Genomic DNA, 23,456 nt, shown 5'->3' on the forward strand with positions numbered 1-23,456 from the left:
CTGGGTAACTGTTGTATTGATGTAAATGGTAGAGGCCTCGGGTGAAGCCGTTGGGCTGTTTGGTTAAATCAGTGTTGCATGCTTGAAGGTACACGTTTGGTAAAAACAAATATTAACTTAAAAACTCATGAGGTAACAAGCATCGGATAGCTGATAGTAGTACAAAACATTGTGGGAAACGACTCCCTCTGAAGTAACAAAGTTTTTAAGAAAGAGTTTTTTTTCTCACTAAAATAATAAAAGACTTCTAGCTAAAGTCTTTTATTACTATCTGAAAGCCACAAATCGTTCATTCTTGATGTTTTTTATTTCATCATTTTCTCGCAACTTCGATGACCGATTGAGTTCAAATTTTCACAGGCTTGTTTTTTTATGCTTATGATGGGATACACCAAGTGAGAACACCGGTCTTTGACAATTACCAAATGTGTACAGTGACTTTAATCTAATATTCACTGAAACACACCCCTGATCACACATAGCAATGTGTTTTATCGATCAAAGGTCAAAGTTGAATCCCCACCTTACTGGTAGTTAAGTTGGAGCCAGCCTCAAAGCCCACATTAGATTGGAATGCATGTAAGTACACGTACTTCACAGTAACACCTACTGATGATGACACATGGAAGGGCGCTCTCTCTTCTGATTAACACATTGGCATGTCTCTGCGGACTGTATGGGTTATTGTGGGGGTTTTTTTTCACTCTCAATAACATTTCCTAGTGAGTTGACCAAACATTCAACACCAATCAAACTGCAGGGCTCGTAACTGTACATCCTGTTTACTGTGTAGATGCATTCCCTGCATGATGCTGTATTGCAGGCTGGTTTAGTTTGTCTTTTGATCATTCAAAACCACATTTGGATGATATTGAATGGTCAGAAAGTAGGAGGGTTGACTGTTTCCGTGTAGATGCATTCATCAAACATGTACATGATGATGTACATTACGACATTTGCAGGCTGACAAAGTGCGTTTGTCATTCAAAACCAAAGTGGATGATATTTAATGGTCACATAGTGGGAGGGTTGACTGTATTGTGAAGATGCATTCATCGCATGATGTCATATGGCACAGTGCAACTGTCGCTCAGGATGAATGTGGATCAGATTGAATAGTCCGACAGTAGGAGGGTTAACTGTGTACTGAGTAGATGCATTCATCACATGATACCATATGGCAAGCTGGCAGAATACATCTGTCATTCAAAGCCACAACAGATGACTGTGAATGGTCAGTCAGTAAGATGGTTAATGTTGCAATGGTAATGCGTTGGCATTATGGTGATTGAGATGACCAGGTTTTCCTTATGTCTGTTCAGGTGTTTAATGATTTGGCACAGAGATATGTGTGTGTGCCATTAGATTATTAGTGTTGGTAGTAATTTGCATGCAGTGTCATCTGTAACACGTTTGAACCCAAGTTGTGTGTTATCTGTCTGTTACACTCGGTGAGGGCTTTCTGAAAATGTTCAACCAAGGGAAGAGCTTGATTATGAAAGTAAAAGGTTTAAATTGCACACTGCTTGTATTGTGGGATGTGCATGGCGGACGGTGTTAAACAAGATTCTCTATTACAATGTCTTGAGGGTCACTTCAAAGTATGGTTTACAAAATGAAGGGTTTTGCCTTCTTGACAACATGTGTACTTTGTTTATGTAAATATTCTGTGTTGTTATTTTAAGTACGTTTATACGTTTAAGTACGTTTATATTTGTGAACAAATAATTTTGACAAAAGTTATCTCAGCAATAACAGATAATATCACAAACTGAAGATAAAACTGAAACTGTAAGGGTCACTCTAGTCATGTTATTCATGATGTTCCCCTGTAACTATGTGCTGACCCTTGAACTTTGACCTCTGACACAATAGGTTCCTCTAGTTACCCAGACTTCACCAGAGCTGATGTTCGTAGCTGGTGGGCTGACAAACTGTCGTATGAGAACTACAAGGGCTCTACTCCAAACCTCTTCACCTGGAATGATATGAATGAACCATCTGTGTTTAATGGACCTGAAGTTACTATGCATAAAGACACTGTACATGCTGATGGTTGGGAACATAGGGATGTACACAACGTCTATGGATATTATGTGGTATGTAAAACCTATGCTGCTAAACTGTTTTGAATTTTTCTCCCTGATAAAAGCTGGCCAAATGGTAGTTAACACAGCTGAGGACCAGTTAAAATGGCTTTGATCAATGCTAGTTAAAACAGCTGAGTACCAGGGCCAAATTTCATGGCTCTGCTTACCATAAGCACAGAATCGGTCCTTGCGGAAGCAGGGAATTCTGTGCTTATGTCAAGTGTATTTCACAGGTTACTAGGCATTCTACGCTTACACAGCTAGCGCAGAAATTCGGCGAATGGTGATTCAAGGTAAGCAGAGCCATGAAATTGGCCCCTGTTAATGTGGATTGTTCAAAGGTCCCTTTGTTCTCTGCCAGGGCTGATGGTATGTATGTACTAATAAGATTGTTGTGTCTTTCCAGCACATGGCAACTGTTGATGGGCAAATTAAACGGTCTGGTGGGAAAGAACGGCCATTTGTTTTATCAAGAGCATTCTTTGCAGGATCTCAGAGATATGGTAAGTAAACTCGTTCTTGGGGGAAGAGTAAATCAATAGTCATCCTCTAGTTTTAAATGGACACAATGTAACACACCTGTGAAAATATGAACCTTTGGTCACATTTTAGTGAAAATAGTGAAAAACTTGTTGAGATTTTGTACACCTTCATATCAGGCTTATTTTGATTGCAGCAATTTAAATAAGCAACACTGATTTGTAGGTTCTTTAAATTGTAGACATTTGAGAATATTTTTTGAGAAGACAGTTAAAGACAGAACTGTTTCTTAGACTGAGAAGGTTTTATTGGTTTTCTGGGGTTGCCCCATCAGCTTTCTTAGCCAAGCTTACTAGTCTAAAATAAGCGCTGACAATTATTTTGCAGTTGTGTATAATAATGTCCATGTAATGCTTTATTTGTGCAGGTGCTATTTGGACTGGAGACAATGAAGCAAGTTGGGATCATCTTAAAATGAGTATTCCCATGTTACTGTCTATTGGTGTAGCTGGAATTCCTTTCATTGGAGGTAAGCTTCATGGATAATCACAGGGTGTAGCTCAAGGTGTGTCAGGCTGAGCGGCCTAGTAGACTGGATTCAAGTTCTGGGCCAAATTTCAAGACTAGAAGACAATCTCTTCAGCTTCATTACTGAAAACACACTTGTTCAGTCTCGGCTTTAAAGGAACACGTTGCCTTGGATCGGGCGAGTCGGTCTATGAAAAGTGTTTGAAACCGTTTGTTATGATATGCATATGGTTAGAAAGATGTTTTAAAAGTAGAATACAATGATCCACACAAATGCGAACTGACATGGTCGGCCATCTTGTGTGGAGTCAAAATTTTGACTCAAAAAAATGGCGTGCTGTATTAGTTACCGACGTTTAAGGAAATCCGCGCAATTTTAAGGCATATTTGTGTGGATCATTATCCTACTTTTAAAACATCTTAATTGTTTCCAACCATATGCGTTTTATAACAAACACTTTTCAAACGCTTTTCATAGACCAACTCACCCGATCCAAGGCAACATGTCCCTTTAAGTATTGTCATTACTTCCTTTTCTATGCACCAGGAGTGTCTTTCTGACAGACATGGCGCACTACATTTGTAGTGCTGTCCATTAGTATTACTATTATTATCAAGCAGGAATGACATTCACAACTCCCATGCAAAATCCACAATGGCAAATATTTATTACATGTTTCTTGAATGTAATCTGAAAAAGGAGAATCCAGAAAAACAAATCTGCCTATTAAATATAAAAGAAAATTGCAAAAAGAAAAGATTAATGATTTTCTCCTGGATGTTGTTTCTGATCGTGAACCGTCAACATAAAATCAATGATCATAGGCAATAATTATAGCAGTTAAAAGATAATATTTCCTTCTTTCTGATTACAGCTGATGTCGGAGGCTTCTTCAAGAATCCCGATCCAGAATTACTCACCAGATGGTATCAAGTAAGTTTGCTCAATGTGCATTCTTTCTCTAATAGCCCCCATTACACCGATCTCGTTCTCACTACATTCTCAAAAATGTACTCATGGTGCAAGACGATGTGCTCGGCGCCGGTGAGGAGGGAGCGAGCGGGGGATCGCGATAGTTGAGTGATAGTGTGAATAACAACTTCTTGTACCAAGGCTACATTTTTCAGGATGTAGTGAGAACGAGTTCGGTGTGATGGGGGTATAAATAAGACTTGAAGGTTTGCATGGTGGAAAGACAATAAACATGAGAAATTTTCAGTGACACCATGTAGATAAATCTCTAATTAGTGATTCATTTATTCATTCATTATTGGTTTATTATTTTAAAAACAAATTCCCATGGCGACCGGAGGTCGAATTACAGGAAAATATACAGAGATTAAAAATAAGAAAAAAACACACTTTTACACATTATTTAAGAAATAATTGATTAAGGAAAGACAAATATTTACAATGTATAAAACATGATTGTTGGTGGTTCTGAGAAGAACCGATGGACTCTATGTTTCAGACAGTATACTCTGTTTGGTGTCTCTGCTGAGAATGGTTCTGAGACAGTCCTTTCTAGTGTCTTTCACAAGACAGGCTTCAGTCAAACACGTGTAACTTGCCATTGAGTTTGTCGGTACACCCAGAACTGTCGAAACCAAATGCAACATTAATGCAGTTTTTTTTGTACGAAAAGATTTGCAGTGACACGGGTTATTACCATCAACCTTTTTCATCTCAACCACCCTGATAATTCTGGTATCCTGGAATACATACCGGAATAATTGGATGGTTCTGTTAAATTTGTAATCACTCTACCTACAACCTACAACAATTACTTATAATTAGTTCATAATTTTAATAGTGTGAGTCAATTCAATGATGGCTTGCTTTTTGCTTTTGTGTATATTGTTGGTACACCTACATGTGTTCGTCTGTTTTTGTTGTCCCTTGTCTTTGTCTTTGTGAGTCTTATATGCAGTGATGGTCTGTCAATAGGTAAGGGTACAGAAGCCAATGCTTCAACTAATCCTAAGTTATGCCCTTCTGATTTGTTAAAGGAACACGTTGCCTTGGATCGGATGAGTTGGTCTTTGAAAAGCGTTTGTAACTGTTTTTTACAAAATGCATATTGGTAGAAAGATGTTGTAAAAGTAGAATACAATAATCCACACAAACATGCCTCGAAATTGCGTGGTTTTCCTTTTACCTCGTCAACTAACACAGTCGGCCATTTATGGGAGTCAAATTTTTGACTCCCATAAATGGCCGACCGTGTTAGTTCCGCAGTAAAAGGAAAACCACGCAATTTCGAGGCAAACTTGTGTGGATAATTGTATTCTACTTTTAAAACGTCTTTCCAACCATATGCATTTTATAAAAAAAACGGTTATAAACGCTCAGTTATAGACCAACTCGTCCGATCCAAGGCAACGTGTTCCTTTAATATTTGTTACTACTGTTTAAAACTGTCACTGTTAATATTATGAAACACCAACGGGAGACTTTCCAACGCTAGGTGGCAGCAGACTTACCGTGTAAATTTCCATTGTTTACGTAGTTCTGAACATGCGCAACAATGGCTTTATCCGGTAAGTCTGCTACCACCTATCATCCCAGAAAGTCTCCTATTATGGGGATGTCATGTGAGGGCAATACCGAACTAAATGTTTATTGAATTGAATTAAATTGAATTGAATTAAAATGAATTGAATTGAATTAACCCTCCTCTAGGCGGGGTCATTCCAACCCTTCTTCCGTGCCCACGCCCATCTGGACACCAAACGACGTGAGCCTTGGCTCCTCCCACCCCACATGGCGGATATTGTTCGTAAAGCTATCAGAACACGCTATGCATTACTGCCTTACTGGTATACAGGATTCTATAAAAGCTCTAATACAGGAAGCCCTGTAATGAGGTAAGGCAAACTCAAATGTCATTTTTTCATTTGTATTTTTTCTGTTGATTGTCCCCAGGCGATCCGCCTTACCTCCCTTTTTCATTGTCATTCATTCATTTTGATTAAAAAACCAACTGGCAGCACAAAGCTGAAATATATTGCGCTACATTGTACAAGGTTAAAATATTGTTTAAAATTACACAAATAAAAGACATGAAATAGAACCACTGCAGTACGGGGGTACATAAACACATTTTAACAAAGATGACAATAAATATAAATATAAATTTGATAAACCATTGAAAGGGCATTACAAAAATGCACAGGGTGTTGTGGGAACCCTCTGAGACATTGAAACCTCTTGAAATAACCACCTAAAAAACAGCCTGCCCTTGCAATTAAAAACTAAACAGCCCTAACAATACTTTTTTTTCAAGTAACAAAAAAAGGGAATCAAACTGCATTAAAACATCGAGAAGACATTACAAAAATGTACAGGAAACTGTCTTTTGTTTAAGGTGTCATGGCTGAATGGTTTAGAGCATCTAATTTAAGTTCTCATTGTGAAAACATTCATGTGCTTGTCGGGCGCTAGTGCTAGCATTTAAAAATGCACAAATTTTGAAGCAATGCATTTCAAATGTTTTTTAAATGCACACAGTTAGACATTTCACAAGATCAAAACAAGTTGAGAGGGGGCCAGTTGCTCTATAACTTGATTGCTCTTTTGACAGCACACTTAGCGTAGTCTTTAATAACAATTTGAAAAGCTGCAGGACTAATTACAATATTGAGTAAGCAGTCTGGGAAAGACAAAAAAAATGGTGCTGCGAGATGGTACACACCTGGGAATGAGGTTTGCTGAATGTGACATCAGTGATTGGGTTCAATACTCATAATGCTTGTTGTATCCTGTGTTTTTATTACAGACCAATGTGGCAGGAGTTTCCTGAGGATGAATCTACATTTTCAATGGACAATCAGTACATGATAGGTAAGGACAGTGTAAACCAACCATTATTTCTATAGTTGACAAAAAAAGACGACAAAGATCACCGTTTGAACGCCCTGACTTATCTCACTAAGCTTGTACCCATGGTCGATACTGCAGAATATCAGAATATGTTTAAAGCCAATAACACTCTGCACTAATGCTAAATATAGAAGCTTAGTACCCGGACCCATAGTCTCAGACAAACTTACAAAATTCCACTAACATATGTGTCCACATGCATGTGTCCAAGTTTTATGTTTATCGCTAAAGTAGTGGAATGTTTGTCTGACAGCCAGGTATTTTGAGCAAAAGTGACGTCAGTTGTGCGGAGTGTTATTAATCGCCTGAAGACAATTATATATCTTGATACTCCAGGTCATGATTTATGACATTTCTTTCTTCTTGTTCTTCATTTAGGTGAATCCCTTCTTGTGAAGCCTGTGACTGATCCAGGCGCAAACTCAGTCAGTGTTTATTTCCCTGGAGAAAATGTGGTATGTTCTCAAAGATATCTGGTTTTGGGACAGTTCTGTGATAAGATTCTCTTTTTGTTTAATTCTGCCCTTTTATCTTTGGGGTTTTGTTTTGAAATGTTAATGTTGTCTGGGGTTTTTTACTGCAAGTGTAATTTTAATCAGCTGTGGTGATAAATAAACCATTAATTAATAATTTGAAACTTTGCATGGTGGAAGTAGACTTAGGTGAGGTTTGCCCTAGCACCATGTGAAATTCTCTTTCTGAGTAGTGTTGGTTCTGAAAAGAACTGTTGGTTGGCACTCAATGTTTTGATCAGTATGCTCTGATCGCCTTCAGGGGAAGAAGAAGACTTAGAGCCTACTGATTGAAACGTTGAGTTGTAAACCACCGGTTCTTTTCTGAACCAACACTACTCAAAAGAGATTTTCCAAGCAAGGATTTGTTACCGCATACCTCACCTACAAAACATTCGTCTAAATTGTGCGTAATGTTGCTTGATTTGGGATTGTTTTTCTCCAGGTATGGTATGACGTCAACACTCTGGAGAAGTTTGTCGGTCCCAGTACACAGTCTGTTTTTGTTAATCTAGAAAAGGTAAGGATAGAGGAAAAACTAGAGAGAAAATTCACATTCCGGGAGGAAGGTAGAAGCAAATAAAATCAACAACAACAGAAAGGAAAATGGAACCGGTTTCATGCACAATATAATCTATACAGACATGTCTTATTTTCATATCACATGTTTACAAAAGATCAACAAGAGCTTCATGTTGGTACAATTTGTACACAGCTAAATGGAAGAAAACATACCATTGTTGATGTAATGAATATTGTACTGTACATTCTTCATCAAGTTTTTTTTAAAAAGTTCACTAAAAAGTTTGATTTCATATTCAGTATCTTATGGAGACCAATAATAAAACAAAAGAGGAACACAGAAGGTCCCCATAAGGGAATGCTAATAACTGGGGTGCCCACAAGGAATGTGTGTACAAAGTATATGGAAGGTTCTTAACTACAGGGACAAAGGAAAGAAGAAAATAATATTTCTCAACAAGGATGCACAAAATAGAATGTGTGGTTGTATGTCCTGTGTGTTAAAAACCAAAGGATAGGATGAATTTACTCCAATGATGTAGTATATCTTTAATGTGAGAACATGTTTCTGTATTAATAGCAATCCACACTTCTGCTAAAAAGAAGTGTCAAATACATACATGTATTCATAAGCTTGATGCTTACTCTTGTGTACTGACTCTACTACTAAAGTGGTCTGGCGCACAAATGCTGATTGCGTGAGTAGTGAAATGTTTGTCTGAGGTAAGCTCGTTTCATACTTCCTGCAAATGCCAATGCGAAGCAAATTGTTATGTCACAGGGCTTTTTTGGCAGTAAATGTTTTGCAGGAGTTGAGCTGTTGCGAATTATTTGTTGCCAAGTTGTGACGTTAAAATTTGTATCGCATTTGCATTCGTGGGAACCGAGCTTAAAAGTGACATAATAAAATAATAATGATATTGAAGTCTTATATAGCGCACATATCTACCAACAATGTACTAAAGGCGCTTAGTATATACGTTTATACAGAAAGATAGGTTATTGAAAGTTATGAATTCTGAGACCCAATTATGTAGCACCTTATAAAGGTGCTACGGCGCATACAGCAGCCACAGCCAGGAACACCGGGACAACCTCCATCTCTTTTTGATAAGTGTACTGGGTTCTTTTTACATGCGTTACACAACACATGGGACCAGTGGCTTTACGTCCCTTCCAAAGGATGAAGCAATGGTTAAAGCCATTGGACCCTTTCGGTACAGTAAAAAAAAAAAAAGTTCACAGATTTACAAATAATTTACAGGGTTTACAGAAGGTAATGGTGAAAGACTTCTCTTGAAATATTAGTCCATGAAATGCTTTACTTTTTGAGAAAACGGTAAAACAATATACGAGAATTACGGATTTGTTATAAACACATGTCATGACACGGCGAAACGCGCGAAAACAGGAGTGGGTTTTCCCGTTATTTTCTCCCGACTCCGATGTCCGATTGAGCCTAAATTTCCACAGGATTGTTATTTTATATATAAGTTGTGATACACGAAGTGTGGGACTTGGACAATACTGTTTACCGAAAGTGTATAATGGCTTTAAGTGTCTTGCTTAAGGACACAAGTGTCAAGGTTGGGGACTCGAACCCACACTCTGCTGATCAGAGACATCATTAGTGCAGAGTATTATTGATGACGTATTTGTGTTTGTATAGATCCCAGTATATCAGCGTGGTGGAACCATCATACCTCGTAAAGAGAGGGTTCGTCGCTGCTCAACACTAGGAATTGAAGATCCTTACACGCTCATTGTAGCCTTAAATACCAAGGTAAAGACCAAGAGTAGAGTACATATAGAAACAGTTTTCTATTTCCCCATCTTTTGTTGTACTTCTTCCCATTTCCTATGCTGCCCTTTTTCCTTATAAAAGGACGAGGGTTTTTGTTTTGTTGCCTAAGATACCAAAATTAAAAACCAATTTGCAACTTTCGGAGTATAATTTTTGCCAGCCCCAGAGTACATACATGTATCGTCAGTGCAAAGGCCCAGACTGGATTGAAGGAAAGCCAACTGTCCCAATTCAATTTCATAACAGTGTTTCAGAAAGCGCCCTCACTTAGGCTAAAAAACGTTGTCACTGATGCCAAAGGAGGCAAATCGTTGGACGATAGCCATTCTTTGTGTGCAAACATGTGCGCAAGACCTCAGCGTCCCTGTTGCATTTTGCATTGTGCAAGGTGTCTATACATGTACCTTTGAGACTTTGAAGTCTATTCTGACCTCAGTGATATGCCTGATCAAAACAACGCATATTATTAATCCTTAATTGAGGAGTTCTCTTTTCACCGGACTGATTTTTCTATCCACAGCAAGAAGCAGCTGGTCAGTTATACATGGACGATGGACACAGTTTTGATTACAAATCAGGGCTCTTTCAGTACAAACATATCACTTACAAGAACAACATTATTCAATCAAGGTAAGGAGTAGGGCAAGATGTGGAATCAATTCTTCTCACTACTGTTACCCCAAGAAGGGAAACACTGACAAACAAAGCTGTTTGGCTTGTGAATGACATTTTTAAAGAGTGTGAGTTTGAATCCCGGTCGTGACATTTGTGTCCCTGAGACTATACTTGCTTCTCTCCACCCATGGGTAAATGGGTACCTGTAAGGGCAGAGATGGTTATTGTGGTCGGTTTAGCTTAGTGCGCTACATATTTGTCAGCACAGGCCGTTTGCACCCAGGGAGCTGAGATGGAATGAAATGGCCCAGTGATCAGGGTTAAGAATGTTGGAAATGCTTCGATACACAGTGTATAGAGGCTATATAAAAAAACGATTATTATTGTTATTATTAAAGGGTCTGTGTACTTCTTGTAGAACGAAAAACACGATGTCTACAGATTTACACTAAACTTACACAGTTTGAAGATATTGATAGTATAAAGCTTCCCTGAAAATATTAGTTGCTGAGGAGCTGTAGTTTTTGAGAAATGAGTAAAACAATGCCATGAAAATAATTTTTGTGTCACTGATCATGAGACGAAAATTATTTTAGCTTTTAAAAACATATTTTCATGGCATTGTTTTACTTATTTCTCAAAAACTACAGCACCTCAGCAACTAATTTTTTAAGGGAAGCTTTGTATTATCATTATCTTCAAACTGTGTAAGCTTAATGTAAATTTGTGGACAGTGTATTTTGTGTTAGAAAAAGTACCCAAATCCTTTAAAATATTTGACCGATACTGTACCGAGATAAACAGTCTACAAGTATACAAGCAGGAGCATGACACGTGTGCCCTTGAGCAACTGTTTCGCAAAAAGATGGAAAAGTAGTGAATTCTGCTCTACCAACGAGGCTCCTAGAGAATGATACCCCATGCCTACATCCTTATGGACTGTGAATTTGGTACCCTGTGTCAGTCAAGGAGTAGGTGACAACTTGCCCCTAGTGGTGGCAGTTGATTTTGGTCGATAGCCCAACTTAGTTAATGTGTATGCCTCACCTTGAAGTGGTCGCTCAGGGCCTTGTGATGTTAAACATTAAACAAAATTGGGGTTATGGTTTATACTTTACATTCATAAATACCTAAGACAGTTTATCCATTCTGATTGGTCGAGAGGGGTGTTGAAACGGATGATATAACACCAGTAAAAAATGTTTAAACATAGACGTGACACGCGAGCTAGCACCTGTGCTTATCAGACAGTTTATTCGTTCCTATTGGTCGAGAGCAACGGCTGGAACAGTTGTGCCACATCACGCGATAGTGCGACGCGCACCAATCTCCTTATAAGGAGTTGTTTACCCGAGGGCGGCGGAGGGCTTTACCATTTCATAGCTGGAGGGGTGTTGTGTTGAAAGAAATCATTGAACAATTAAAAAATTTGCATTTTTTTTTTTACTTTTTGAGCAAAAAGCATTGATGTTTTTTTGACCGAAAAGGTATTTATGAATGGGAATCAAAGTGTGTTAATTCGGTTTTAAACTGGTGGTTTAAACCCGCCGAGGCCTGGTTCTTCAAGACCAGGCCTCGGCGGGTTTAAACCACTAGTTTAAAACCTCTTCACCACACATTGATTTCCTTATTCAAATCTAAAGACGACTCACAGAGAATTTTGTTGATAATTTGTTCAGGTCTGTTGATATGAACGGCAGGTACCAGACTAAATCTTGGCTAGAGAGAGTGGTTGTGATTGGTTTAGCTAGGTCACCAAAGGTCATCGAACTCTCAGGAGACAGTAAGTAGCCACACAAACATTTCCGTTTTGTCTTATTGGACATAAGGAATGTATTTAAATCATGTTGAGAAAGGGCTAAAGTGGCAAAACTGTGATTATGTTTTTAGTAATAACACGTTTATGAAATTTGAATGTTTGTTACACGACTCGTTTGCTTAAAGGCACACGTTGCCTTGGATCGGACGAGTCGGTCTATGAAAAGCGTTTGAAACCATTTGTTATGAAATGCATATGGTTAGAAAGATATTTTAAAAGTAGAATATAATGATCTACACAAGTATCACTCAAAATTGCACGGTTTTCATTTTACGTCACAAACTAACACGGTTGGCCATTTAATGTTGTCTACAAAAAGTGAGTGTACATTAATAAATCCATGGCCTCCACAGCATTTGCCTTGATGCTCTGTGCTTTTGCAATACAGTTTGTCTTTTTTTTTTTCTTCATAGAAATGCCCCTTATCAGAGGAACATTGCTGGTGCCATTCAAGGTCGTGCAACTCTATTGTATTTTTAATCCTGATTTCTCTCTCCTCCTTTTCTGCAGCGATAAGCACCCACCATGTAGAGTTCAGCTTCAACCAGAGCAACAATGTACTCGTTATAAGGAAGCCAGACGTCAACATGGCCACTGACTGGCTAATGTCACTCAAAATGTAGACATCGATGAAACAGGGTTATTTATTTAACCTTATATTCAAACGGTATTTAGGGAATCGTGGGAGGAAGCCTTTGGGGTAGTTTTTTTTATACAGTCAGTTGCTGTGCATATTAAGAAAGAGTCAGCGGTTGGATTTAGTTTTTTGCTGGTTCGGGTATGCAGGCTTTCTTTGAATCAATATAAGGTACAATTCAGTGGCCTGAAAAAAAAAAAAAAAAAAAAAAAAAAAAAAATTAATATTCAGTGGCCTTTTGTCTGTCAAGCCCGACTCATACTTCCTGCGAAACAAATTTGACATTACAGCTCTGTTTTCGCTGCGATTCCGAATGTTTTGCTGGAGTTCAGCACAGGGCAACAGGAATTGTCTTTGCAAATTATTGACGTTGACAGGAAGTATGAACCAGGCTTAATGCTGCTGATTCTGGTATGCATACTCTGAATCAATATAAGGTACGATGTTGGTGAATCTGGGGTCTCTGGTGTATATAATCTTTTCAAATGAAGATAAGGTACAATATTTTGGCTCAGGTCTTTATCGGACGGCCACAACCCTGCAAGGTTCTAAACAGCCATTTAAGAACGAGTTACTTCTCTTTTATTTAATAGATAGCAATTTGCATCAAGGGATAACGAATATTAATTTTGGTTTTACCCCTTAACACCAATATGTGTGAGCACTGTATACTCGGTACTTTCCCCGAGGTCTGTGAAAAAGTCACAGGCATATTACTCAGGTCGGGTTCGGTTTGCAAAAGTCGTGGGTTTGAATTCACAGAGCTTGGGAAAGTACCGAGTATACAGTCCTAACACACATCGGTGTATATGGGCAACATATGTCGGTTTATATTTCGTACAATTTTCTGGGTGAATAGTGTGACACTGTTGGAAGGTTGTATGATCCCCAGGTAGTTGAGAAACTTTGAATGATTGAAGTACATTTTGTGAAACAGGAATAATGTTGCAGCGCCTTGATTTATAGCTGCTGTGATATGTGCGCTATGTAAGAACACCAGTGTTGTATATTTCTTTCTAAAAACCCAAATAATGCTATTTTCAAGCCATTAATTAATTTTAAATTAGCAAAGGTGCAATCATGGAATCCGGGCCCACATTTCATTGAGCTGCTTAATTTTGATAACAAGTTTTATGTCAAGCAGGAATACGCAGGATACCAGTGAAAGGTACAGTAGTGCGTGTGACATGGGATTTTGGCTGGTGGTAACCTTGTTCTGGTAAGGATAAGTTTATTGTGCTTAACTACTTGTTGTGGTTAAACAGTGCTATGAAATTAGGCATTGGTGTAAACAAACCACCTTCATTTCCCTCAATTACTTTCTGTATAGTTTTGTATAAGGTGTCTTTTCTCATGATGTGATCATGATTCATAAAAGTTAAGAACTTGACTTTTTTCATGTTCCTAAAAAAAAAAGCTAATTTTGTATTACGCGATATGCATTCTTAAAAAGCACAATAACTAAGTGAAATACATTAATTTTTCCCGAGATGGTTTTAATAATGTAAATTATAATGCCTGGTTTCACTTTATGAAAATATTGTGTGCAGGTCAAGGTTTTGGATTGTCCCCAAACCACAAACCAGCACGCAATGGTAGTACATGTATTTCTTTTGCAAGCTGTCAGTAAGTTAAGCTATATCAAAAATCATGTTGAACTTGATGTGGATGGTCTATTGGAAGTAGAGTTTGGAATTGACCTCATGCACATGTCATATCAGTAGGGCGCCCTCACCTAGAGGTAAAAAAGCGGCAGTTCATTTGCCAAATCTGTGGCGTACAAATCTGTGTTTTGATTGTTTCGTCATCATTTTACCTCCAAGATGGCGGCTGGGTGACGTTAATGCATAAGGTCATAAAAAGGACATGTTTAAGCGGAAAGAGCTGTTGCAAAGCATGGTATTTGATTGGCTACCAAAGCTCACCAAAACTATTATGCAATATGTAATGGACAGTTGACCTCAATAACTGCACAACACAACATAATTATTACAAACTGCTATTTTATTAGTTGAACTACAAACAAACCTGCTCATTTTGGTCTACAAAACTAACTAAGTTTACAAAATTATTCCACAGATTACTTAGGAGAGCATTGAAATTAAATACGACCGATTGAAATTGACAAAGAAGGGATCGGTATTCACTCTTAGAATACTCACTTAATGCATCATTTTTTATCAAGATGTAATTAAGCTCAACACTTTCTGCAAAGACCATATTTTTGTTTTCAATCATCGACCACCATTTTTATGGGAAACTTGTAAGTAGCTGAAAATTCATAGCTAGGTTGACACAATGTACAATTAAAAAAATTATTTTAACCCTCTTGAATGGATACATTGATGTTTATTGGTGGTTTTGGTAACGTGACAACATTTGTAATAAAACGATAAATAACGGTCAATTTTGGGTTTATTTGGCCACCCGTAGTTTTTCTCATTGTGGCTACCATAACTCTCACCTGTGACTTTGCGTTAAAGGAACACGTTGCCTTGGATCGGTCGAGTTGGTCTTTGAAAAGCGTTTGTAACCGTTTTTTTTTTATGAAATGCATATGGGTAGAAAGATGTGAAAGACGAATACAATCATCCACACAAACATGCCTCGAAATTGCACGGTTTTCCTTTTACCTCGTCGACTAACACGGTCTGCCATTTATGGGAGTCAAATAAATGGCCGACCGTGTTAGTTCGCACAGTATACAGAAAACCGCGCAATTTCAAGGCAAACTTGTGAGGATCATTGTAAGGGGGATGGGCAAGATATCCAATTCCCAAGATTTTTGATGACAAATAAACTTTCTAATTATTAACCCTCCTACTGTCTGACCATTCAATATGATCTACTGTGGTTTTGAGTCTGCTGTGCACAAAGGATCTTACATTTTCAATGATAAGAATCAGCTGATGGTTCAATTGGATTTGTACTGTATTCCCCAAAATTTTTTGGTCTTTTGATGTGAGTCCTTATATTTCTACATGTGTACCTCAATGGTTTTACTGAGATACAAAGTTTATCTGTGTCGCATACAGTGTAAATGCCACTTATAATGCACCAATAGACCGTATCGTATCCCCTTTGTTGCTATGAAAGTGGCCATCTTGTAGGGCAGGGCCGTATGCATGCACACGCTTGTAGACGCCATGTTGCAGGGCAGGTATTCAAATAATGACGTCATGTTCAAAACGGTCAAAAGAACATATTGTTTAAAAGTAAGGTTAGCAGTGACACCATGAAAATATCTCTTTGGATGAGTCATGGTGGCTCTGCGAAGAGCCGGTTGGTACTGCTTGACACTGTGGTCTGTATGCTCTGACCGTCTTCTGGACTAGCTAGAGAATGATAGTAAGGGAATCGATGTGTGGTGAAGAGGTTTTCAACTAGTGGTTTAAACCCGCCGAGGCCTGGTTTTTGATAATTATACCGAGACAAAGTCGAGGTAAATTATCAAGAACCACGCCTCGGCGGGTTTAAACCACTAGTTGAAACCAATTCAACACACTTTGATTCCCATTTCGGTCAAAAAACATCAACACTTTTTGGTCAAAAAGTAAAATAAATGCAAAAAATATAATTGTTCAAAGATTTCTTTCAACACAACACCCCTCCAGCTATGAAATGGTAAGGCCCTCTGGTAAACAACTCCTTATAAGGAGATTTCTGTGCGCGTATCGCGTGAAGTGGCACAACTGTTCCAGCCCTTGCTCTCGACCAATAGGAATGAAGAAACTGTCTTATAAGCACCAGTGCAAGCTCGCGTGTCATGCCCATGTTTCAACACTTTTTACTCGTTTTATGTCATCCGTTCAAACACCCACACGTAATGCCCTCTCGACCAATTAGAATGGATATACTGTCTTAGGTATTTATGAATGTTGTGTCAATGCAAAATGGTATAAAATCTCCTAAACTAGCCCTTAGGTTAGGCACAGGTTTGAAATTGTCAAAACGTTAAATCTTGTTAAAATACCCTGGATGTACACATAAAACTAGTGCGTACTGAGAAACAGTGTTTATGCACAAAGCACTACTCTGCAAGATACAATGGTTCTGCAAAAACATTTCTGCAATGTTGCGCAATATGTAAACTTGAGAACATGTACTGGGTGTTGAAGACACTGGACACTATTGGTAATTGTCAAAGACTAGTCTTCACAGTTGGTGTATCTCGAAACATAATATGCATAAAATAACAAACGTGAAAATTTGAGTTCAATCGGTCGTTGAAGTTGCAAGATATAAATGAAAGAAAAAACACCCTTGTCGCACCATGGTCACACAAAGTTGTGCGCTTTCAGATGCTTGATTTCGAGACCTCAAACTCTAAATCTGAAGTCTTGAAATCAAAATTCGTGGAAAAATACTTCTTTCTTGAAAACTACGTCACTTCAGAGGGCGCTGTGTCTCACAATGTTTTATACTATCAACCTCTCCCCATTACTCGTAATCAAGAAAGGTTTTATGATAATTATTATTTTGAGTAATTACCAATAGTGTCCACTGTCTTTAAACCAACAATGAACCCTCCCTTGATGTCTTCATCTGAAGCTATGAAGACTACATTCATTCACTACTGTCATCAATGCACATCACCATTCCTGTGCTGTCTAAACCATCAAAGAAGAAGAAGTTATTATGTGGAATGTCACGACATGATGCAGCCTAAAAGAGAACAAAACAAAACACAATGTTTTAGTATTTGAGATATTTCTTAGAACTGAAACTGTCAATGAATCAAGGTGAAGGACTGAATAAACAATAAATAATTAACAATGGGGAAATTGACTGGGTAAATCTAATTCACAGGGGTGAGAGTTTCTGCTGACAAAAAGTGAGATACACCAAGTGAGAAGACTGGTCTTTGACAATTACCAATATTGTCCAGTGTCTTTAAACTCAAATTATCTGCAGCCTCGCATTCCTTAAATATCTGCTATGCTGAGTATGGATTCTTTCTCTATTATGTTATCAGTGCACAAAAGAAAAAGTGCACCATGGCAGATCATGATATTTACAGTGATGATAAACGTCAAACTTTTATCTGAATTCTGACTGATTCATGTCTACATGAACAAAACTGCCATTACTTTATTTAGTGCCTACTTTCATGGCAATCCTTTTGACAGAACTGTGTGCTTATGCCCCATAGATTCAAAACCTTACATGGTGCTGTAAGCCCCAAAGTCTATTGTAAGCAGAGCCATAAAAATGGGCACAGATAAGAAGAAATCCTGCCCTTTAATCTAATTCTCTAACACTGCTGGCACTGTTCCCAAAAGATCATTGAAATCTTAAACCCCAAAGATTACAAAAAGCTGAAAATGCCATCATACAAACACCTGCTAATTTGGGTTCTAGTTAAAGAACCTTATGTCATCAAGACAAACGCCCCGGTATTTAACCTTCGAGCAATTATCCTTCGGGATAGACTCTGCTAGGGTCGAAACATCAGGCCATTATTTTTGTTTGCACTTATACCATAGGTCCTTTTGGTTGTTACGCAGTTTGGAAAAGCTAATTCTATTTTCCCTGTATTTAAAGATGACAAAAATATCAAGAATGCTGTGAGTGTTACCTTGATGATTTCTTGGGCCACTACACCACCAACGATGGCACACACAGGACTGATCTCAGCCGCACAGTGACTGTTAATGAAAAACATTCAAACAAAATTACAATTTCTGGCATTCCATTTTAAGATTTGTTGAATATCGTTGGTTTTGGGCTGTATACCTCCCAGGGAGCTGAGAAAGATAAAAGGGATGTTATTGGCCAAATGACCAGGGCCCAATTTCATAGGGGCTGCTTAAGCACAAAATTCTGCTTAAGCAAAACAATCCATGCTTTGTAAAATCAGATTACCAGACAAGACTCCACTCAATTGTTATGCTAAGTAAACAACAGCTAAATACCAGTCACAAGCAAAGAATATGGGATGAAATTTTGGCCTGTAACCATGTGTAAAATAAGCAAGCTGTTTTCGTGCTTTTGTTTGCTAAAGCAGCTCTATGAAATTGGCCCCAGGCCGCGAATGTCAGCACATTGAGACAGTTACTGTTAAATGTGCTATATAAAAACTAGTTATTAGCATTAACAATGACTAACACATTTTTACCTTGCAAAGTCATCATTGATCACAATGTAATCTGTTTTCAGACAGAGTTCATCAACGACCTCATCTCTCAGTTTTAGCAACTCTGACTTGTCATTTTCTAAGTTCCCTGGACTGGGATTTCGCCCAAACTCCTCTTGAAATTTCCAGAGTGCTGAAAAGTAAAGCAAAAGTAAAGTAAGCATAGGATTCAGTTGTTTAAAAGCCAGGGCCCAATTTCATAGAGCTGCTTAAGCAAAAAAAAATGCTTAAGCACGAAATAGCTTGCTTATTTTACACATGTTACTGGCCAAAATTTCATGCCATGTACATTGCTTGTGACTAATATTTAGCTGTTGTTTACTTAGCATAACAATTGAGTGGAGTCTTAGCAGGTAATCTGATTTTACAAAGCAAATATTTTTTTGCTTAAGCAATTTTTTTTGCTTAAGCAGCTCTATGAAATTGGGCCCAGGTTTGTATTTGAGTTACATTTATTTATATAAGTTACCACGTCAAAGGAAAGTATATTTTGTTTATTTGGAAGAGTAAATTAATTTCAACCATCTAGTTTTCCATTAGCTTTGTGACAACAACAAATTTTCCGTTAAGTAGGATTTGAAACTTTGCAATGTGGAAGTTTAACTACGAGAAGTTTGCAAAACACCAAGTGAATACTACTTTTGAGTAGTGTTGGTTCTGAAAAAAACCTGTATTTAACGACTCAACGCTTCGATCAGTATGCTCTGATCCCCTTAAAGGCAGTGGACACTATTGGTAATTAGTCAAAATATTTATTAGCATAAAACCTTACTTGGTAAAGAGTAATGGGGAGAGGTTGATGGTATAAAACATTGTGCGAAACGGCTCCCTCTGAAAAGACATAGTTTTTGAGAAAGAAGTAATTTTCCACGAATTTGATTTCGAGACCTCATATTTAGAATTTGAGGTCTCGAAATCAAGCATCTGGAAGCACACAACTTCGTGTGACAAGGGTGTTTTTTTCTTTCATTATTATCTCGCAACTTCGACGACCAATTGAGCTCAAATTTTTACATGTTTGTTATTTTATGCATATGCTAAGATACACCAACTGTGAAGGCTAGTCTTTGACAATTACCAATAGTGTCCACTGTCTTTAAGGAGAAGAAGATGACTATCAGAGCTTTTCAGAAACGGTGTATTGAAATGGTGTAACAGCAAACCTCTCTTAGTTTAATTACTGCTTTATGATACCGTCATGCTACATGTACATTGTTCATTATTCTCACCTCGTAAGATGAAATACACCTTAGGTGTACTCTTAAACTGTTTCCTTGTTAACAACCTCCAGTCTTTCCTGAGAACATCCCCGAGTCGACAGAAATTAATGGTCCTCTTGAGGTAACTCGTCTCTTTGTCGAATGCTTGCTTTTTAGGCTGGGGTTCACCGTCTGCACTGGGCGGTTTCTTCTTGAAGACAATCTTTTCTCTGAGGAGGAAGGAATATCAAATTAACCAATCACGGCTCAGTGAGTTGCAATTCATGGCAGAGCAAGCCTGAATGGACCAATAGGAAGCGTAACAACAATAAACAGGAGTGTGAGGTTATGAAGCGTTGTATTTGATTAGCTACCAGAAGTTTTCAAGCAATAGGCCTCAGTAACAGACAGTTGCAGTCAATAGATGTAAAACATGTATAACACACACCATAATGAACACATGCTAACTAACTGAATCACGTCACATTCATTAGGCATTAAGACATAATTTTGGCCTACCAAGCCTAACACACACCTAAAAAATAAGATAAAACCCCATCAATTAAACATTTTTAGGTCTAGAATTTTTTTTAATACTTTGCAAAGGACACTTTCATTAAAAAATATTAAAGAGAAAAGCATTTGAACTACAAGGCCGGCCATTTCATGGAGTCAAACGTTTGATTCCATAAAATGGCGTGCCAGGTCAGTTCATAAAAGGAAACAGCGTAATTTGGAGGCATATTTGTGTTGATCATTATATCATACTTTTAAAACATCTTTCTAACCATATGCATGTTATAACAAACGGTTTCAAACGCTTTTTATATACCAACTTGTCGATCCAAGGCAACATGTCCCTTTAATATACCTGTTTGAATGTTTAAAAAAACTTACTCAACAAACTCATGCTCATTGAGATCAGTGAACATAAATCCGTAGAAACCGAATGTGTCCCCAGCGAAGAATTTAATACCGAGATCATGGCAAATCTTATTGACCCTTTCCAGTGTCTTGTATGTGCAGCATGTCAGACACACCACGTCAAATTGTTGGAAGTATTCCTCGGTTTTATCAGCAATATCAGCGTCTTCAGCCGTCACACAGACATTGGGGTTCAGCTCTTGTGTGTTGGTTACCGAAGCCAGAGCTCGCTATGAGAAATTAATAACAAAGAGAGTGCTAATTACCATAATAAAGTTAATTCAGCTCCATGTAAGCTCCATTAGGAAAGGGCAAGGGCACCCAGGCATTTTTGTCCTTGGTGAAGGACACCATATAAGGAAACTGTGTATTTTTTACAGAGCATTTCAAGGGCACCAAGGCAATGACAAGGGGGCATAGAGGCAATCGCCTTTTGTTGCCTCCTCCTTGAAGTATCAGGCCTGTTAAATAGTCTTTATCTGAAAGCTCGCTAATTATCAATTTCCAATTTAACAATCCTCTTGAGAAGTATTGTTGTCTGAAATTTTGGGTTGAACAAAGACAAAAATGACTAGAGCGAGACATGAACCAACAACCTGCGAATTAATGTGTCTGCACTCTACCAACTAAACTATCTAGCCTTATGTTGGCAGTCTCCCTATCTTTTAGTCAATATCTATTGATATCTCATGGTCAGACAGTAGGGCTCAATAAAAAAGACTAAAAAAATGTTATTGTTCCTTACATTCTTCCCAATGTCATCTCTGGAAACTAAGAACTGGGAACATGCATCAAGTTCACTGACACTCTGGTGGTCCAGTAACACGATGGATTTAACTCCAGCGAGGACAACATTCTTGCACACCTCAGCTCCAAGTCCACTTAGTCCTGTCAACAAGAATCGTGTTGCTCGAAGCCTAAATATAAAGAAATATTGAACAATGAGGATATTGGAATAATATATTAGGGTTTCACTTGATCATTAACCTTCCGGTCTGACCCTCCCGTCTTTTGTTAGTGATCACGCCACATTTTATCTTTGTTTCACAGATTTTGTACATGCTAAAGTGCTTAGAAAATACATTTATTAGTAGTTTGATTTCATAAACTGCTCAAATTCAAGGTTCAAGGTACAATTACAAAATGCAGGGCAACTTCGAAGCCATATACTCAGAATCTGGTATGGGAAATAATACTGTAAGTAACTTAGTATAATTGAGCTGAGACTTTGCTACGTCAATACATGACCAGCTTACATGTTGTAGACCTACAGGGACACATGGTTCTGGTAGGACTGTAGACTAGTGACAAACAAATGCGAAGAGTGAAGATGAAGACATTACTTTTACATTTTGCCCTTTTTGGACTTTGTTGTGGCCAAGATTCCAAGAAGCCCAAGAAGTCAGTCTTTTGTCTGTGTTTCTTGCTACTTCTTTTTATGTACTTCCCCTGAGTCAGTAACTTAAAGCCATTGGACACTTTCGGTAAACAGTATTGTTCAAGGCCCACGCTTCGTGTATCACAACTTATATATAAAATAACAAACCTGTTCAAATTTAGGCTCAATTGGTCATCGGAGTCAGGGAGAAAATAACGGGAAAACCCACCCTTGTTTCCCCACGTTTTGCCGTGTCATGACATGTGTTTAAAATAAATCCGTAATTCTCGATATCGAGAATTGATATTGTTTTTAATGTTTTCTCAAAAAGTAAAGCATTTCATGGAACAATACTTCAAGAAAAGTCTTTCACCATTAACCTTCTGTAAACCCTGTAAGTTATTTGTAAATCTCTGAACTGAACTTTAAAATTTAAAAAAAAATTCTGTTCCTAAAGTGTCCAATGACTTTAAGAAAGCCAACCAAATTACAATTGGTGCATTGATGATTGGCTTCCAAATGCATAACATGATCAAAAAACAAAACCGAACACACCAAACAAAGACACTTTTTTTCCTAATTAGTGAAGGAAATACTTTGATAAATGAAAAAAGGAATGGAAAAATGTTATTTCCTTTTTTTAACTTAACCTTTTTTGTGCTTCCAACCCCCACAAACGAATCTGCCGATCGTACAAGGCTGCTTCCGCTTCTGTGATAGCTGATGATTCCTTTTCAGTCATTCTTACTTCTCAGTTGGATTGATTAAGTTATTATTAAAGCGAAAATTGGATCCCAGAAAAAAAGAAACTCTGAGTGACTGGTGAAAGGTCTTTTTCGTGTTTTGTTTAACAATCTGAAAAAGCACGCCCTCTATAGTTATAATAATGTTCATGTAATGCATGATGGGAAGGGATGCTTCCCAGCAGA

The 23,456-nt window shown here is 37.9% G+C and overlaps 2 protein-coding genes across 2 annotated transcripts in view; one reads left to right on the plus strand and one right to left on the minus strand.

Moving 5' to 3' along the window:
- Positions 1-13,072, plus strand: part of LOC139944982 (neutral alpha-glucosidase AB-like) — a 29,703-nt gene extending 16,631 nt beyond the window's left edge. The window contains exons 15-26 of the mRNA XM_071942202.1: positions 1,876-2,099; positions 2,497-2,593; positions 2,998-3,099; positions 3,974-4,032; positions 5,782-5,966; positions 6,878-6,942; positions 7,360-7,436; positions 7,939-8,013; positions 9,685-9,798; positions 10,340-10,449; positions 12,114-12,217; positions 12,764-13,072. Coding sequence (XP_071798303.1) covers positions 1,876-2,099; positions 2,497-2,593; positions 2,998-3,099; positions 3,974-4,032; positions 5,782-5,966; positions 6,878-6,942; positions 7,360-7,436; positions 7,939-8,013; positions 9,685-9,798; positions 10,340-10,449; positions 12,114-12,217; positions 12,764-12,876 — 1,325 coding nt within the window. The 3' untranslated portion in view covers positions 12,877-13,072. The remainder of the gene's footprint in view (positions 1-1,875; positions 2,100-2,496; positions 2,594-2,997; positions 3,100-3,973; positions 4,033-5,781; positions 5,967-6,877; positions 6,943-7,359; positions 7,437-7,938; positions 8,014-9,684; positions 9,799-10,339; positions 10,450-12,113; positions 12,218-12,763) is intronic.
- A 241-nt stretch (positions 13,073-13,313) lies between these two features.
- Positions 13,314-23,385, minus strand: LOC139944989 (SUMO-activating enzyme subunit 1-like). Its single transcript, XM_071942213.1, has 7 exons — positions 23,178-23,385; positions 21,895-22,066; positions 21,123-21,379; positions 20,256-20,455; positions 19,009-19,159; positions 18,469-18,538; positions 13,314-17,555 (listed from the first exon to the last, which is right to left on the minus strand). Exons 1-7 carry the CDS (start codon positions 23,267-23,269, stop codon positions 17,457-17,459), a joined length of 1,041 nt encoding a protein of 346 aa, XP_071798314.1. The 5' UTR covers positions 23,270-23,385; the 3' UTR covers positions 13,314-17,456.
- Between the last annotated feature and the right edge of the window lie 71 nt (positions 23,386-23,456).

The sequence above is a fragment of the Asterias amurensis genome, chromosome 1 (genome assembly GCF_032118995.1).
Source record: "Asterias amurensis chromosome 1, ASM3211899v1".
In the NCBI taxonomy this organism is placed as follows: Eukaryota; Metazoa; Echinodermata; class Asteroidea; order Forcipulatida; family Asteriidae; genus Asterias; species Asterias amurensis.

Coding starts and splice junctions, on each gene's coding strand:
- LOC139944989 (XM_071942213.1), bottom strand. CDS start 23,269: ATGACTGAAAAGGAATCATCAGCTATCACAGAAGCGGAAGCAGCCTTG. Junction 20,456..21,122: donor AATGAGCATGAGTTTGTTGA/GTAAGTTTTTTT, acceptor CTTCCTCCTCAG/AGAAAAGATTGTCTTCAAGA. Junction 18,539..19,008: donor ATCAATGATGACTTTGCAAG/GTAAAAATGTGT, acceptor TTTCATTAACAG/TCACTGTGCGGCTGAGATCA.